At 55.3% G+C, this 18,884-nt stretch overlaps 1 protein-coding gene across 1 annotated transcript in view; it reads right to left on the bottom strand.

Moving 5' to 3' along the window:
* Gpc1 (glypican 1) overlaps window positions 1-18,433 on the bottom strand; it is a 29,456-nt gene extending 11,023 nt beyond the window's left edge. Inside the window, exon 1 of the mRNA XM_036173065.1 lies at window positions 17,963-18,433. Coding sequence (XP_036028958.1) covers window positions 17,963-18,128 — 166 coding nt within the window. The 5' untranslated portion in view covers window positions 18,129-18,433. The remainder of the gene's footprint in view (window positions 1-17,962) is intronic.
* Window positions 18,434-18,884: the final 451 nt, after the last annotated feature.

Raw genomic sequence — 18,884 nt, 5'->3', positions numbered from 1 at the left:
CAGCTCCCACCTCTGCCACGACAGGGATGCTTCTGCACAGCTGGAACCGGCATGCAGGATCTGCAGATGCCGGCGCGGCGCCGCGCCCCGTGCTGGCGGTGCAGTGAGGAGGGGGCGCTGGTGCAGTGGGTGAGGCTAGCGCGGGAGAGCTGAGCGCTGCGGCAGGCGGAGGGGGCACTTGGAGTGGGGGGGTGGGGAGGGCAATGTGATTGGCGGGGAAGGGGCTTGCCGCAGTGGGCGAGGCAGACAAGGGAGGAGGAAAGGGGTGTGCTGAGGCTGGGGGTGGGGATGGGCTCAGCAGAGGAAGGGGGGCTTGCTGTAGGAAGGGGGCTGCGGCAGCCAGTGGGGGTGCAGAGGGAGGGATGGCTTAGGGGAGGGGTAGCCAGGATGGTGCAGGACAACTTCAGGGAGATGGGGATGGGACAAGGCGGGGAGCTGGAGAGACATGAGTGGAAATCAGGGCAGGCGACAGGGGTCTTGATGGGAAGGGGATGAGACACAGGCTGGTGGAGCTGGAGATGAGAGGTGAAAGCGTGGGGGAGGGGGAAATGCAGACAGGCATGGTGATGGAGATGGCGGCTAGCAGACTCAGCCTGGCACCAGCTTAGCAGGCACCCTCCTGGCCTTAGGACCCCCGCCCCCACTTCCCGGACAGCCGCTCCAGCCGTGTCCTCAGCTGTGGACGCACTCCGGATGGCAAGCACGATTCCGCGTGTCAGTGCAGGGGCCCCGCAAATGCCCAGCGGCAGGACTCAGCAGGAAAAGGCCGGGATGAGGCTAGGGGCGCGGGCGGCATGGTGGACTCTGCAGCCCAGGGCAGCGGCAGTCTTCACTGGCGCACACAGCTGAAGGCGGCTCCCCGGGACGCGCCTCCTCCCGCAGCCTTCACTGGCGCGTCAGGGCCGCCCCCCGTCTCCCTGGAAACAGTAGGCGTTTGCGGAGCGCCCCCCCCCCCCCCCCCCCCCCCCCCCCGCGCGGTGATGCCCCGCATTTCTGAGGACTTGTGGATCAGGCCTCTTCCTCCAGCCCTAGGCCAGGGGTAGGGGTGGGGTGCAGCGGGTGCTCTGGCTTCTTGGCCTCAGCAGGACAGACTAGCCGGGAAATTAGGGCTAGCTAGGAAGGGAGTCCATGGATAGTCAAATTTCTTCCCTGGAAAGTGTTAGCTGGCTGCATGGAGGGGGGGGGGGGGTCTCTCTCCAGCAGAACACCAGATCTCCACTGCTGTCTGTGCACTCAAAGATCACCATAGTCTCCCAGTCCTTCCTAATATCCCCTGCCCTGAGGATCCATCCCCATTAGGGCCTACCTCCAGCTCCCTGATGCTTCTCTCTGCCTTAGCAGTCAACCTGGAACCAAACTCCTCCCAGACCACTCTCCATCTATGGCCCTGGCCCTCCTGGGACAATGGCAGCTCTCCCATTCTGTTGATCACTTCCCCTTTCCAATCTTTGATTCCAGTTGGGGAAAGCCACCTACTCACACCTCCTCCCTGAAATGTATAGGTCCCCTCAACTTTCCTAGTCTCATTGCTGGGGACACAGGAATCTGCTGGGTGAGCAGCTGTTTGACCAACGGGCTTTGGACCCTGAAGATTCCCTCAAAGAAAAGGCTCTACCCCAAAACCCTAAAGGCTGCCCCCTAAGCTACCTACTCCCAGCTCAGGCCACCCAAGCAGTGAATGCCAGGTAGGAGGTGTGTAGTGGGTAGCCATTCCAGCTTTGATCTGGAAATTCCAACCCCCATTGAGGCTCCGGTAACTGTCACACCTATAAGGCGGGGCCGAGAGAGGGCCAAGAACGCTGGGGGTAGACCCCCCCCCCCCCAGCAGAGTTCTCCAGAGAACACTGCTGGACTGCGCCACACCTTTCCCAGACCCTGCAACCTCCCTTTCCCTTCACTTGTAAGTTACCCCACAAAATGAACCTCCCTTTTAACTATGTGGAGTGGCCTTAATAATTTCACCAATAGAGGTGCCTCAGCATGGCAAAAGGTCCCACTGAGGCAAAAGGTCTTGCCCCAGTATCCATGGCTCATGCTATGCCCATGGAACATGCTGGAAATGAAGAGGACCCTGTGTTTATGTCTACCAAGACCACGTCCTTGTGACTTGGCTGCAGGGCAGAGCTCAAGGTGCTGCTCCACCAACTCAGCAAACCTCAGCCTTGCTTTCTTGTTCATAGTCAATCCCTGAGTGGTTCAGGGTGGGGACTCAGGCAGGATGTATGTGAAAGGGAGGGTCCATGCCTGTTGTCCCAGACTCTGCCCTGTTTTCTCATCTAGCTGATCCACCAGTCTACTTCTGGGCCACAGGACAATGGAGGAGGTCTCCGGGACAGACTAGTCCTCAGATGTGTCTACATGGGATAAAGGGATGCAATCCAGGCTCCTCCTCAGTCCTGTAAATACCAAATTGGCAGAGGTGGTAAAGAGATATTACAACCCAGCCAGGATGGAGCTCAGGGCAAAAGCAAGGAGCCACTGGCTGCCACCCCAGCTGTTCCTACTGGCCTGGTAGCCACCTTCCTGGGCATATCCCTACCTCCCTGCAAAGGCTGCTCACCTCTCCTTCCCCAGGAAGCTCCACTTACATTTTCTCACCTCTACCTGGCAGCCATGTCAGCTCTCACGTTAAAACACCTATAAATACAATGGGTAGGGGCACCTTTGCCCGGTGTGGGCACTTCTGGAATAAGGCTACTGCTATAACCAACTCAGAACTTCTTCCTCCAAGTAGAACAAGAGGCAGGACAGCCAGAAGCTTGTGGTGTAGGGGGGAACGTCTTAGTTAGGGTTTCTGTTGCTGTGCAAAGACACCATGACCACAGCAACTCTTATAATGGAAAACACTGACTTGGGGTGGTTCACTGACAGTTTTAGAGGTTCGGTCCATTATTATGGTGCTACACAGTAGTGTGTAGGCAGACATGGTGCTGGAGAAGGAGTCCTACATCTTGCAGGTAACAGGAAGTGGTCTGAGAAACTAGGCGTGGCTTGAGCATATGAGACCTCAAAGCCTGCCTCCACAGTGACACATATCCTTCAACAAGGCCACACCTACTCCAACAAAGCCACACCTCCTAACTGTGCCCCTCCCTTTGGGGGCCATTTTCTTTCCAACCACCATAGGGAACCTGGGAGATGAGTTCTCATCCATAAGGGCTGCGCCTCCTAGCACCTGGTCAGTGTCACACAAACTAGGGTTCGGGGTTAGAATCACTTTATCAACAAAACTTGTCTCCCACTGACATGGTGGCGTACAGAGAGCCAAATCAACACACCCGAGGTCGGTGGCTGGGAATGGCCATGTGAGCAGGGCTGGTCTGCCCAGATTCCCATCCCAGGGGAATTCCTGAGCGGAAGGTAAAGACTGTGGCAGGAGTCAACATGCTCTGTTGAGAGGCAGCTTCCCTGGGCTGGGCTGTCCAGACGGCACCTGTGTTTGCCCAATGAGGGCATGCATGTGGCTTCCAGCTGTGCCCCCACCCTGCCCTGCAGGCACAATCAGAGCAGGGTGGAAGGGAACCAGGATGTCAGTTACACTTTATTTTTTACATGCATTTATAAGTATGTATGTGCCTGTGCGTCTGTGTGTATGTGTAGGATGTCAGTTACATTTTATTTATATTTTACATGCATTTATAAGTGTGTATGTACCTGTGCATGAGTGTGTGTGTAGGACGTCAGTTACATTTTATTTATATTTTACATGCATTTATAAGTGTGTATGTACCTGTGCATGAGTGTGTGTGTAGGATGTCAGTTACATTTTATTTATATTTTACATGCATTTATAAGTGTGTATGTGCCTGTGTGTGTGTGTGTAGGATGTCAGTTACATTTTATTTATATTTTACATGCATTTATAAGTGTGTATGTGCCTGTGTGTGTACACATGTGTCATAGGGCACTTGTGGTCGGAGGACAACTTGCAGGAGTTGCTTCCCTCCTTCCACTCTGTGGGTTCTGTGGCTCAAGCTCAAGTCATCAGGCTTGGTGGTCAGCACCCTTTACTCTGAGCCATCTCACCCACCCACCAGTCACACGTGAGTCTCAGGTAAACAATGCATTCATTTTCCATATAGAAATTGGCTCAAAAGAATTGAATGTGTGTGTGTGTGTGTGTGTGTATCAAACAGACACAGCAGTTACAGAGTCAAAAGGTAAAAACAGACGTCTGAATGGATAAACAAACTATAACTATAAAATGGAGTGTTGTTCTGTCTCAGGAAGGGAATTCTGACATACAATAAGATGGATATCATGCTCAATGAAAAGAGCCAAGTGAGGTCCCTAGGGCTGTCAAAATCACAAGAGACAGAGTGAAATTGCACAATAGAAGCAGGGGAGAGGAATAGAGAGTTTGTGAGTTTTGACTTTCAACTTAATACAATCTAGAATCATCTGGGAAGAGAGCCATAGTGAGGTATTATCTAGATCATGTTCTCCTGTGGGCATGTCTACGGTATCCGGTCCACTGTGGGCGGCACCATCCCCTAAGCTGGGCCCCAACCTGTGTAAGAGTGAAAGCAAGCTAGCTGACAGCAAAGATGTATTTGCTTCTCTCTGCTCTTTCCTGTGGATGTGATGTGTCTAGATGTCTCAAGTTCTTGCTTCTGATTTCCCTGCAACCAAGGTCTACATCCTGGAAATGTAAGTCAAACAACCCCCTTTCATTCCCTAAGTTACTTTTGGTCAGAGTGTTTTTACCATAGCAATGAAATAAAGCCAGAACAGGGGATTAGTGTGTAACGGGGACAGAGGTTCAGTTGGTAATGACACACCACGCCGGGAAGCCAGTCACTAGCTACCCAGTGGGGTGATCTGCCTTTTCATGGCTGCCTGCGTCTTGCAGTCCTTTGTGGGGTGTACTGGTTAGTGTTGTGGAATATTAAGATGTGTTACATTTGTTTAGGCTGTGAAACATTAGTTTTAGTGATGTACAGAAGTGTTGCATTCTTTTATGTTGCATTTGTTTAACTCTGTGAAGCTGTGATCCTGTGCCTGTCTAAAACACCTGATTGGTCTAACAAAGAGCTGAACAGCTGACAACTGGGCAGAGAGAAAGGCTGGGTGGGGCTGGCAGGCAGAGAGAATAAATGGGAGAAGTCAGAAGATGGAGGATGGAGAAGAAGAAGGGGAAGAAATAAGAACAAGAAGAGGAGGATGCTAGGGGCCAGCCACACAGCCACGCAGCCACGCAGCCAGCCATGGAGTAAGGGTGAAAGTAAGATATACAGAAGTAAGAGGAAGAGGCAAAAGGTAGACGGGATAATTTGAGAAAAGCTGGCTAGAAACAAGCCAAACTAAGGCCAGGCATTATAAGAAAGAATAAGCCTCCATGTGTGATTTATCTGGGAGCTGGGTGGTGGGCTCCACAAAGGGCAAAGAGTAAAGCAACCAACAACAGGTTAGTTTTTCGTGAACTTGATACAAGCTAGTCATTAGAGAGGAGGAAGCCTCAACTGAGAAAGTGTCTCCATAAGATCCAGCGGTAAAGCGTTTTCTTAATCAGTGATCAATGGGGAAGGGCCCATTGTGGGTGGAGCCACCCCTGGGCCGGTGGTCCTGGGTTCTATAAGAAAGCAGGCTGAGCAAACCAGTAAGCAAGCACCCCTTCACAGCCTCTGTATCAGTTCCTGCCACCAGGTTCCTGCCCTGCTTGAGTTCCTGTCCTGATTTCAGATGAACAGTGATGCAGAAATGTAAGCAGAATAAACCCTGTCCTCCCCAACTTGCTTTTTGGTCATGGTGTTTTATCACAGCAATAGAAACCCTGACTAAGACACGAGGTGTGACCTAACTGAAGTCACTGTCACTAGTGGATATACACCCACAAGCACACAATTCAGAGGGGGTGACCGAGGTTCCCAGCTGTGAAGTGACTCACCCACATCAGACTCTGGGGCCAATGCTGTGCTTTCCCCTCGCCCAGGCTTTGACTGGTATGAGAGACCTCTGGGGATCTCATTTAGCCCAGCAGCAGTCCTAGGGATGCAGATGAACCAGGGCCCAAAGGGCCTTGCCTGGAGCCAGATGTGGCCAGTGCACTGGCCCACACAGTTCCTGTCTGGTCCTGACCAAGCATTCTGAGAATGAGGCCTCAGGCTGCCATCGAGTGCCTACAAGACCCTGTTGGGAGGGCCACCTATCCTGCTACTGGTGACAGTCTTACAACCCACTCCAGAAAGGCCCCTCCCAGCTCCACCAAGCACTCCTGGGACTCCTACACAGCAGAGTCTTGTCTTGGTCATTTGCATAGTCCCTACTCTCCAAAGGTCAGACTCACCCTCTGGGTTCTAAGGAGCAAGTGGCATCCTGGGACCACTCTGCCTCCTCAAATGATTCTCAGAGATGCTCACACAGCTGTTTTCTGAGTGGTGTCCTGTCCCCAGCCCCCCCCCCCCCCCCATGCTCAGGCTCTTGCCAGTGATTACTGGCAGGCAGAGGGACACAGAGATCCAGTGGCACTGCTCTGTAGGAGTGAAGCTCAGGGAGGGAGCTTGGATCCCTGGAGGTAGCTGAAAGAAAGAGTCAGTGGTCCCCGAGGGAGCATCAGGACTGTGTCAGAGCCATGGGATCCAGTACAGAGAAGCCCTCCCTGCTGGCTGGTCCCTTGACACTCTCCTGTTCCCTTCTGCCTTTCCTGGGACTGATGTTCCCAGCGGCCCCTCCTCGGCTTCCTTCCTACAAGTCAGCTTCTACTTTTCAACACTGGCCCTGAGAGTGATTGCTGGCCTGCCATCCACACAGCCCTGTCTCCTCTGCTGCTGAATCCCAGGGACACTGCTCTCCTTGCGATTCCTGGCTTCCCATGATGGGACCAGTGAGAAGCAGCTGAATGGCTGACAGGGCTTCAGGAAGGAGCACTGTGGGATGCTGGCTAGGATCTCTCCCTGCAGCCAGGACCTCCGTGCCCCCATGGCTCCTCAGCCTCCCTAGATGCTGGCCTTCTCTCTCTATTGAGGTTCCCCCATTTACAGCCTGCCTGGAGAAAGCAGCACTGGGGAGGAATGGACCCCCCTGTTCCCCAAGAGGGGCACAGAACACACACACAGAGGTATAGCAGTCAGTCCAAAGTCACATAGCCAAGTCAGCATAGAGCTACTCTTGAGCATAGATAGACTAGCTAGGTCCAACAGACCAGGATTGGATTCTGTGCTAGGATAATGGCCACTGAAAGGTCACTGTCCTTAAGAGGTGGTTCTCCACCAAGGGTGTGGCTTTCCCCGACAGCCCAGCCAACATTCCTTCAGAGTGTCACTGTACCATTGCACACAGCACAGACTGCCTAAGAGTATCCATCTGCATGCCTTCCTGTCTCCATTCTGCATGGCTCAGATGCCACCACAATGCCACCAGACTTTCCACTGTGCCAAACAGAAGCTCTGGGGGTCTGGGTACAGAACATGGGTACATCCTGACACTGAGAATGGACCCTGTCTTCCAGGGCAGTTCAGGGAGCTCTACTCCAGGACGGAGGCAGAGGTTAAGGCACCCACACTGGATCCACAGAGCTGGTTTCCAGCCCTGCCCTGCTTTAGAGACAGGCCCTACACTCTCAGCCGTGGGTGTAACCACCACCCTTGTGATGGCTAGTATATCGATTTGACAGGACTTAGAACCATCTAGAAGATAAACTTCTGGGTATGTCTTGAAGTTTATAGACTGGGTTAAGTGGAAGACCCATCCGACATATGGGCAGTACCATCTCTTGGGCTGTGGTCTTAGCCTGAAGAAAAAGGAAAAAGAGGGCTGGGGATGTGATTACTCGGCAGAACACTTGCCTAGCATACACAAGGGTTGGATCCTGTCCTGGAGAGCTTTATGCCAACTTGACACAAGACAGAGTCATTTGGGAAAAGGGAACCTCAGTTGAGAAAATATCTCCATAGGAATGGCGGGCATTTTCTTAATCAGTGATTGATGAGGGAGCATCCAGACCGTTGTGGGTGGTGCCACCCTGAGCTATAAGCAATGAGGCCGAGTAAGCCTGGTGACTTGCGGGAAACAGAGGCTGGCTCCTCAGGTCAACGCAAAGCTCTAAGTGCCCAGCCAAAGGCAAGAGTTCCACAAGCTAACACAGAAGGCTGTGACCTTCATACGCTGACTGGACAGGACTTCTTCTGTCTGCATATATGTCTATAGGCCAGAAGAGGGCACCAGATCTCATCACAGATGGTTGTGAGCCACCATGTGGTTGCTGGGAATTGAACTCAGGACCTCTGGAAGAGAAGTCAGTGCTCTTAACCTCTGAGCCATCTCTCCAGCCCCCCCCCCCCACTTTTAAAGATTTATTTATTTATTATGTATACAGTGTTCTGTCTGCATGCATGCCTGCCCACCAGAAGAGGGCACCAGATTTCATTACAGATGGTTGTGAGCCACCATGTGGTTGCTGGGAATTGAACTCAGGACCTCTGGAAGAGCAGCCAGTGCTCTTAACCACTGAGCCATCTCTCCAGCCCCAAGGCTAGGACTTCTTAAGCCACCTTGATGATATGTCAGGAGAAAGCCAGGGGCTGCACAGCAGGACAGTGGTCTGGGAGCCCTGGGCCTATCCTGTGCAGCCTAGGGTTGGGTCACTCAGGTAGGTGTGTGGCTGTCAGCCTCAACGCTGACAATCTGATGAGGAAACCTCATTTTCCAGCATTTTTTTTCTTTCTTTCTCATACTACGGACAGAACCCAGGGTCTTGCATGTTCTAGGCCAGAGCTCCACTACTGAGCCACGCTTGTATCCCACCCCACCCCATAGTTATTATTACTGTGTATGTGTATGTGTCCATGTAACATATACAAGTAGGGTGTGTGTCATGGTGCTCCATGGGGAGGTCAGAGGACAACTTGGTGCACTCAGTTCTCGCTTCTGGGGATCCACCAGGTCTTCAGGCTGGTGCAGCAAATCTTTTTTCCTGCCGAGCCATCATGGTGGTCTCCCGGCACCCCACAACCATGTACTTTTAATCATTTTAATTGACACCTGCTTGTCTTTGCTGACCCTATCAGACACACAGCCCGAGGGTGCTCTGTCTGCTGCCATGTGTCAGCACCAAGAACAGCACCCAGCACACAGTAGGTGCTCCAGCAGCAGCACTGAGGTTTCAGAGGGCCTTGTGAACCTCCCACACCTCATCACTGTCCAGACTGGTCATCATGCTCACTGCTCAGCCCAGCTTTCGCAGTGACAGGCTCTCCTGGTCACAGACTGGCCCTGCCCCACCAGGCTGGTCACACAGCTGGACTTGGGCTCTCTTCTGGGCCCTGGTGCCATCTGGTGGAGGATGTCAACTCCTCAGGACTGAGTTTAGTTTTGAAGCATGAAATGAGAGGACTATGGAGGCCATTTGGGGCTTCTCTTTGCCCCAAGGAGCTAGCCTCTATTTCTTATAAAATTCAGTTAAGCATTTATCAGAATATTCCAGAACACAGTGGTGCACTGTGAATTCCCCATGAATACACCGTGCTGGGAGACCTGGCAGCAGGTTTAACGTCCATCGGAGTTTCAACTTGTGGTGCCACCTTCCAAGCTATCTGCTACAAATGTGAAGAGACCTGCCATTATTGGTGGTTTCTGCACTGGCCAAGTGCTGACCCTATTGTTCCTAGCAAGGACATGCTGCGGCCTGGTTGGGAGCCAGTCTCCTTAGCCACATTCCTGAACTCTTGAGTTCCATTTGTGTTCCTGTAAGGACTCCTGGCCTGCACTACCCTGTTTACTACCTAGTTGTCACCCTTCTGGATTCAACTCCATTTCCTGTCCCCGTCCAAAGCTTCCCCTGATTTGGGGGCCTACAGCTCCCACTCAAGTGCTTCTCCAGGTGCTGATGATGTTTGCGGAAGACGCTACCAACTCCTGGGGGAAGCCCGCTAAAAACAGCACCCACTAACTGCTAAGAACAGTGTACTGCCAACGTTCCACAAGTGGATCCTGGTTAGGAATATCACCTCGCTCATGGAGTGGTGTGCCCAGAGCATCTGACCTATGGCCACTGGCCCAGAGCCCTATATGCATACATATTGGATGAGATGTGCCAACCTGGAGTCCTAAGATACCAGGATGTACAGAGTCCTGGGTACTGATCCAATGAGAGTAGGAGAAGGCACAGGTTAGAAATGGAGCATTGCTAGGAATTTTGGTAACTTATGAAGAATTACAGTGAGTTACTAAGAGCCTCATCCTTTTAGAGAGCTGTGTGGTCCAGTGTGTCCCGAGCTCCATGACAACTGCAGACGTGTAAACGCCTGAGCCAACCCTGGCAGCAAGTGGCATCAGCTTTCTCCCCAGAGACTGGCAGATGGTCACAGGTGGGCGGGATGTAGTCCCTGCAGCCCTCCAGCCTCTGGTGGGCACTTGTGGCCAAGACGCTTGAGGAAACACTCAGACGTCACCACCGTTTACCATGCGGATGGACTCAGAGGGCCACAGACAGCCCCAGACAATGAAGACGCCCCAGACACAGCAGGAATGATGGCCACTCACAGATCACAGCCTGGGATGTGATCCACAGCTGTCCCTGGTGGTCAGGAACACCTTTCAAGGTGTTTCTAAGGCCACAGTGAGCCAGGACAGCTTATAGGGAGGGGGCCGGCTGCTCAAGGCCTCACCAGTACCCTCCAGTCTCACATTTGGCAGTGTTGCAACTCAGGACCACAGTGCTGTAGTCTGGGGATCACTGAATTTGGAAGGTCCTGGAAGCCCCAACTAAATTTCTCTCTAGAACTTAAATGTGTTGAGTCAGAGACTGAAGTGGGAAAAAAAAAAAGTCTTGCGCCTTCCAGCCTGGCCAGCTTTCCACTGTCCCTCAGGAGGAGGCAGGCCAGTTTGGCTCAGGCATCTGTGACCAGTGAAAGGGCCAGCTCTGACCTTAAGAGATTTACCTGGGTGTGGCCAGCTGAGGATGGGCCGAGCTTACGCCTCTGTCCTCTCAGCCAGCTCGCCAAGATGATGTGTCCCCACATGACCCCTGAGGATCTATACCCTCCGAACTAGATCCTCCCAGTGCTGGCTTCTGATGCCTTAGTCCTCTGTCCCATCTTGTACCTGAGGGAGTCTGTGTCTTGAGAACCAGATCTCAACTTTGCAGCTTGGACACTGCCCTCAGCACCTGAGACGGGCCCACCTGAAGGTTTCCTGTGCTTCATTCACAGTGTAAGTGCCCAGGTTAGCACCACCAGCTGGTACCCACACAGGCACTTGCCAAGTCTGGGCTGGGACAGTGACTTACTCAGAACGGGAGCTGATTAGTGCAGGAGACCTCTGGTGAGGCTCTGCCCTGGGCTCCATCTCTGGGACTCAGTTTCCCGTGTGCATGCTAAGCAGTGCTCAGTCCACCAGGAGCTTGGGAGCATCTATCCCCTAGGCATCTGGCAGGGGTTCCTTTCTGAGCTAACCTAGTCACAGGCCATTGCGTCGGCCAGGGTTAACAGCTTGCTTCATCCACCTGCAGTGCCTACACGAAGACACAACAGGCTGACCTTTTGGCACTGGTCTCTAGGTTCAGTTCACAGAGGCCTTGGGCTCTCTCTGTTTTCCTCTCTGTCATGGCCCTGGCTTCCCAGGGTGGGGGGAGGTTGGGCAGATGGCCAGGGAGCAAGATTGACGGAGCCCCCAGGGGCTGCCCTGTCACCTGGCCAAGTCCTCAGAATCTAGGGAGCATTCTGCACAAATGAGCAGCAGCCTGTTTGGCTGGCCCTTGCCCCGGGGGAGGCGGCCTGCTTGGCATGCTGTGGGGCTCTCCACCAAACCCAGTCTGTCCCGCCCCTTGCTCCTCTGTTGTCCTCTGAGAAGCTGCCCAAGAGTTGAACCTCCCATCTGGCTTGACTCTTCTGCTCACAGGTGGCCTGTCCGAGCTACCAGCACCACTGAGTGCCAGCCAGCTGGGGGCCTTCAGGCCACAACCTCGTTACCCACCCACCCAGGTTCTGTGACGTACCACAGAGATGTGTCACTGGGTTAACACAGCCCTGGCCACTGAGAGAGCACCGTCAGATCTAGAACATCAGAGAATCCTGGCCTGCCACCTGACATGGAAGGAAGGCCCTTTGGGGAGCCAGGGGCAGCCATGGGGACAGGAAGCTCTGCTGACAAGGCTTCAGGTAGGCAGGGCATGGAGCAGGTGGGGAGAGGTACAATTCCAAGACAGGGAGCCCAGGATCTCTGCAGCCAGATGGAAATGTCCAACAAGTGCTGAGAGTGAGTTATAGGGCATCATGGTGTCATTCTTTGCTGAACCGAGTCCCCAAAACCTGTATGTGGAAGTGTGACTCCCCCACCCAAACTCAAGAAGGTAATTTTATTTTGGGCATGAGGTCTCTGCAGATGTTAACTATGAAGAGCATATGAGCAGGCCCTAACCCAAGATGACTGGTGTTTTGAAAAGAACAAATACCTGGTGATAGATATTGTAGTGGGTAGCCATTCCAGCTTTGATCTGGAAGTTCCAACCCCCACTGAGGCTTCAGTAACTGTCACACCTACAAGGCAGGGGCCGGGAGAGGACCCTGAAGACCCGGGATCCGGATGCGCCAGCTCTCTTGGTTCCTGGACCTGGACGCTGGAGGTAGACTGAGCAGAGTTCTCCAAACAACACCGCCAGACTGCGCTACACCTTTCCCAGACCCTGTTACCTATCCCTTCACTTGTAAGTTACCCCACGAAATAAACCTCCCCTTTAACCACGTGGATTTGCCCTAATAATTTCACCAATAAGATATATATGGGAAAAGCTATGTAAAGATGAAGATGTGGGTTTATAAGCCAGGGGCACCAGGAAATGTCAGGATGCTGGGAGAGGCTGGATGCATATTTTCCCACAGCTCCAGAAAGGGAAGACCCTGCCTGGTGCCTGGGTCTTGGGTTCCCAGTATCCCAAACCATGAGGCAATAAACAAAACATCTGCGGTTACATTTGTTTGGTACTGTGGCTCTGGGAAATGGAAATACTGACAGTTTCCAGGGCCTGTTCTCTGCTTGGCACACAGGGAGAATTTGGAGTATTCACCACATGGACGGACCTAAGACCTGCTCAGGTGAGATTCTAATCAGGAGTGTACGTGCCTGTCAGGGAATCGGGAGCCAACAGCGGCAGAAGTGCCCCTAGGTGGGCAAAGGAGTCATGTGCCAGGGGAATGAGCAGCCAGTGGGAGATAATGCTGAGGGCATAGGCAGGGGAGGCCGTAAGGCTGGTTGGTCCCTAAGGAGTCATCAATGAGGTGGCACTGTGTTCCTCTCACACTCAAGAGTTTCCCTGACATGTAGGCGATGACGGAGAATAACTAAGAGGTCTAGGCACCCTCAGCTCACCCCTGGCTGCCCTGTGCTCTCACCCAGAACAGCAGCCTCTTTGTGAGGTGGGGATGAGTAGAGCTGAGGACCAGAGGACCAAGGGAGTACCACACCAACCCAGGGGACTGTGCTCCAACACTGCCACATAGGAGACTTCAAACAGTATAGGTGCCTGCCCAGGCCTTCTCTCAAATACTACCAAGAAAGGCTAACAGCAGGACATCAGCAAGGTGCTTGGGCTTGGAGTAGGAGGCACTGAAGGTGAGCAGCATCCCACACCAGGTGACCGTGACCATGGCCAGGTTAGGTCAGGGCTGGACTCTAACCCAGGAGCCCCTCAGCTTAGGTTCTGACATAGGAAAGACCCCCAAATCACTCTAGACCCAGCCTGAAAAGGAGAGTCTGGCTTAAGGAAGAGTCCGCCTTTCCCTCCCCATCTCTTACTTCACAGGTGATAGCTGTGTTGCAGGAACCACGGTATTCGAGAAAGGGTGTTCCCACACTGACTGAACCTACCCGGGTCTAAGCTCAGCCCTGCTGCTTGGCATGCATACCAGTATATCCCTAGTGCTTCGAGGGTGGGTGGGTGGGGGTCTTCCAAGGCCACGGGCAGGCCTGCCCTAGCAGTTGTCTGGGACCACTATCATTGGCAGACCTACCCCATACTCCTTGGCTTGCCCTGTGAACAGGGCATCTGCCTGTTTACTAATATTTGGGGACTTAGTCCCAGCTTGCCTCTCCCAGTGGTTGACAAGCTCGGGGTCTGTCCTTGGCTGACAAGAAGCCCAGCCAGGGGAACTCTATGCTTATTCCAAAGCTACCTGTGTCACATGCCTTGAGCCTGGGAAGCCATTGTGGTCTGTGTAGTTAAAAGGATTTCTAGACCCTAAGAAGGAGCTAAAGGCAGAGAACCAGAGTACAGGAAAGCAGCTGGCAGGCCCACCAGCCTTGCGCTGCAAAATCCTACTTCAGGTCTCTAAGCTGAGAGAGCATGAGACTTCCAGAACACAGAGCCTGGGTAAAGGAGGTCTTCACTGAGGCACAGCTGCCAGCACAGGCTTTGGGATCAGCTAGACAGCGCCCTAAGAAAGGTATGTGGCCTCTCTGGCCTCGAGGTCCAGTGGTTCACATCAGCCCTTTCAGGAAGTTGTGAAAAATGTGTCTTTGGAGCCCAGTTCACAATGAACACCCCAGCTGATGGACACCATTACCTGTGAAGTGTGTGCTGACTCTACGCAAGTCCCCTGGAGACCGAGAGAGGGTGTTTCCATGGAGAAGCAGGATGGCCTGTCCAGCACAGGAGCCTTGGGGCTCCAGCAAGGACCCAGGCCATTGCATCACGCACATGGCCCTGCCGGATCATGGCTCCCTTGGGCACACAGAAGCCCAGCGTTGTGTTGGGGATGATGAAAGTCAAGCTCCTAGAAGCACATCAGGGGATTTGGACCACCTTGGGTTTCATGCTGAGCCACCAAGGGGGTGTCTCTGCTTGGGCGGAATAGCGCGCACAGAAACTTTTGGTCCAGAGTGGGGAATGTGCCAGTAACTTCTGAGAGCCAGGCCTCAAGTGAGGGAGAGATTCTGGAGAAAGCCAGACAACTCTAAGAGGTGGGAGGGGCCCGCAGGCCCAAGGACTTCAGAGTCTCAACTACTACTGTACAGAAGGCCAGCCCACAGAGAGAACGAAGAGTCTTGTTGGGAGTATCTAGAGTGAGATGCCCACCCTCGCTGGCAGGCAGGCAGGCACACTGTGACTTTGGGGCACAGGAAGAGCTCGGCAGTTCTAAGTTCTTTTGATTCTGCCCGGGCTGGAGACCCTAAGGAGGGCTGCATGTACTCCATTGAGGCCTTACCCATCCTCTATCCCCATGCTGCAGTACAGCTGCCGTGAAGCAGGAGAAACAAGTGTCTGCAGCCGTTCACTAAGAACCTACTTGGGGCCAGTGGACTGGATAGGCTTTGTGGTGACAACAGAGGCCCGGTAGGGGTGGTTCCTGACCCTAGAGGCCAAAGCGGACACCCTGGTACAGTACTGGCCATATGGGCAAACTTAGAAACACTCATGACCCAGAATAGTCCTGACAGCCAAGAGAGACTTGCTTGACCAGGGCTGTGATTCATCAGTGGGCTCCTAGCAACTTTCCCCAGACCTTGCTCCCCTGCAGGGCCCTGGCACAGAGGGAGGACACCACCAGAGTGGCTGCCTCCCCTGGCTGCGTCTCATCTTAATGGCATGGGGTGGCTGCTGTCACGGCTACCTGGCCAGGCCACCCAGAAAACTAAACAGCTCCTTAAGTGGGGAACCAGCCCCTCTGACAGTGCTGTTTGATAAGAGGCAAGTCTCCCTGCTATTTCTGGTCCCCAAGACAGGGGCAGGAAAGGACACCCCTGTGCCCATGGGCCACCCTTCCTCTCTCTCCCAACCACCCGCTGACCCCAGTAGAACCTCAGCAGGTATCTAGTCCCTGGGGGATTCCCATGGTCCTCAGAGGAGAGCGCCCTTTGGAAGTCTAGACTGGTGAGTGCAGGAAAGAGTTCACACAGGAGCTCTAGGGAGGACTGCGCCACCAGCGGCCACCAGAGGGCGCCTGGTCCTTGGAGTCCAGGTCCGGTGGCACTGAACCAGACAGGACCCTGAGCTTGGCTGCCCCTTGGGCTCCAGCTATCTTGGGGGCCACCCTGCTTCTCTCTCAGTCCATGTGCTAATTAATACTCTCTTCAGGGTCCTGGGGCTTGTAGGTATTCTCTCTCCCACTCTGGGGGCTGTGAGGCGCAGCCCAAGGGGTCCCAGGGAAGTGTGGTACCAGTTCTGAGGAGCACCAGTAGGGACGGCGGAAGGACACAGTCCCCAGCCTTGCATGTCAGTAAGTGGGGTGACCCTGAACAAACACTGGGCCCCAACTGGTATGACTGCTGTAATTCTGCAGGGTACCCACACACCCCAGCTGCATGGACAGTACCCACAGCCTACACAGACATCAATGCATTCTGCTTGTCTTAAGCTCCTAATTTCCCACATTTCCCAAGCCCAGGGCAGTAAGACCCAGGCTCTCTGGAAGGGCCACACCTTTGCCTCTTTATTTTGCCTGCTCCATGTCCTTGTCACGGCCCACACTGCCAGTTCCTGCCTGCATGGGCACAGTAGCTGTGGGTGGGTACAAGCTTAAGAAAGTCCCCAAGAAGGCATTAAGATGGGTGGGCCTGGACATGCCATGGGGAGCTGTAGGCTGGAAGGTGTCAGACTGGTGTGTGCGGGGAGCTGGAGTCTGGCAGGGATCAGAGGTAGGCAAGGATGCCCGGTATAAGTTCCTATTTATGTGTGTTTGGAGGAGGGGAGAAAGGGAGCAGAGCACCAACCAAACTATACTGGTCCCTTCTGCTGCCACACACCCGGGTGGACAGTGCCCAGAGAAGTGCAGGAGGTGTGGCCTTGACATGGCGGGGCTGTTTTCAGAGAGAGGCATAGAAAGGCCCGTACTGGGGGTACTTGAGGGGGAGCTAGCCAAGGGATTCAGGCCAAGCAAGGTGTCTGTGGTTCTGTTTTTCCCTAGGGCCTGGCTATTTATTGCCACTCCTAAGCAAGATAAGGCCCCTGTGGTTGTCCTCATTCAGAATGCCTACAGTGTACCACTTGAGTTTGGCCTCCAGCCTGCAAGCCCCCTCAGGAATTCCCTGCTCACCAAGGCCTTGGTGTTGGACTTATCCCTGGAAGCTCCGCACACATTTAAGGGTGAAGCCTGGGGCTGGGGAGGTCCTTAGGGCGTTGCATGGACGCTCCAAGCTCATAAAGATTCGGTTCCCAGAGCTCCTGAGGCAGCAGGGAAGGGAAGGGAGGGGAAGGGAAGGGAAGGGAAGGGCTGCTCTCAGCAGCTGCAGGGCCGAGGCCGCCGCCAGGAGGGCCGCTCTTCTTACAAAGAGATGACAAGGCCCCTGGGCGGGATCCAAGACGCCGACCACCTGCAGCTGGGCTCGGAGCTCCAGGCGGCCCCAAGTGCTTGGCCCGACCACGAGTGTGCTAGGACCGGGGCACTGGCGGGCACAAGTTCCAGGGTAGGAATCCCCGCGAACCCGGGGGTCGCCTGAAGCCCCACATCAGGCTCACATTTCTTTGGAATCCAGGCTTGAAGGATAGGATCTCCTCCCATAAATCCCACTTAGGCTGCTCCTGCCGTGGACCCGCGGGAACTCCTAAGTAGAACCTTGACGCCTCTGGGAGAGGTCCGCACAGAGAAGTTCCTAGCCCGGTGCCCCAACAGACCGCCCCACAGCTACCGCTTGATCCATACCACAAGGGCGGCAGGCACGCTGCCCCGGAGCTGGGATTGTCGCCCTGGCGGCACTCTGGGCCAAGCCAGGGGCTGAAGACGCCCAGCTCCAACCCTGACCCAAAGGGAGTGCACGGCGCTGGCGTCCCCTCGTCCCCTAGCGGGGCCAGTTAGCGCTATGGGGAAGGGATTCCAGCGCGTAGTGACCGGGAACTAGGAAGCAACAGAGCGGATCGGAGCTTAGAGGCGAGGGCCGCGGGGTACAGAGCAGTTGAGGCGCAGGAGGCCACTCCAAGTCTAGGTGGCGGGTTCTGGCGCCCGGGGCGAGCTGCGGCGCACGGGTCAGGGGCCCAGAGCAGACCTCCTCCTAAGTGCTGGGGTCTGGAACCCCGGGACGCTGCACCCTTACTCACCCGATATCTCTGCCTGGGGCACGTCGCTCAGGCTAAAGCCCTTGTCCCCGTAGATCTGGCGGACTTCGCTGCAGCTCCGGCTCTTGCTGGCGGGGTCCCCGCGGGCGCAGGCGACCAGCGCCGCGGTCGCGCACAGAAGCCACCAGCCTTGGGCCCGGAGCTCCATGGCGGGGGGCCCCCCGCGGCTCCCTGGCCGCCCGAGCGCGCCTCCCTCGCTCCCGGCCGGCCCGCTCAGCCTAGTCTGCGAAGGGCAGAGCCAAGGTCCCGGCGCGCGCGGCTCGTGGTCCAGAGGCGGCGGCGGCGGCGGCGGCGGCCGAGGAGGCGGAGACAACAAAAGCCGGCTGCGACTGCGGCGCGGGGCGCGAGGCGCGAGGCGCGAGGTCCAGCCGCTCAGTCGGGCCGCCCAGAGCGCGGCGGGCGAACGCGCAGTCCCGGCTCGGCGCCTCCCCCGCCGCCCGCCCGGCCCCAAGGCGGCCGCGGAGATGGGCAGGGAGGGGCGGGGAGCGCGGGCGGGAAGAGGGGAGCGCCCGGGCGGGGAGGGGCGGGGAGGGGCGGGGCGGGGCGCGGCTGGGGGCACGATCGGGGCGCACCGGGCCCTCCTTCACTCCTGGGAGTGTGTGTGGGGGGGAGGCCCTTCCAGTCCACGTGATGTGCTCAGTTGCTAGGGGAGGAGGGGGAGCCTGGAACGCCAAGTTGAGTCCAGGGTCCCCGAAGGCACCCCCCCCCCCCCCCGCCCCCAAACCCAGTACTCAGGGCGGAGGCACCACCTGTGGGGGCGGGGGCGGGCCGGGGGGGGGGCAGCTGAGGCAGGGCTTCCCTCGCCGGACGTGACATCACATCCTCGCCTGGCCAATCATGGACTTCCCCGCCCCCTGCTGAATTCGGCACCCCTTTGCTCCTCTCCATCCTTCACTGTACCCGG

The sequence above is a fragment of the Onychomys torridus genome, chromosome 23, assembly GCF_903995425.1.
Source record: "Onychomys torridus chromosome 23, mOncTor1.1, whole genome shotgun sequence".
Lineage (NCBI taxonomy): Eukaryota > Metazoa > Chordata > Mammalia > Rodentia > Cricetidae > Onychomys > Onychomys torridus.
The sequence above is the reverse complement of the archived record's forward strand: the minus strand, read 5'-3'. Positions and strand labels throughout refer to the sequence as shown.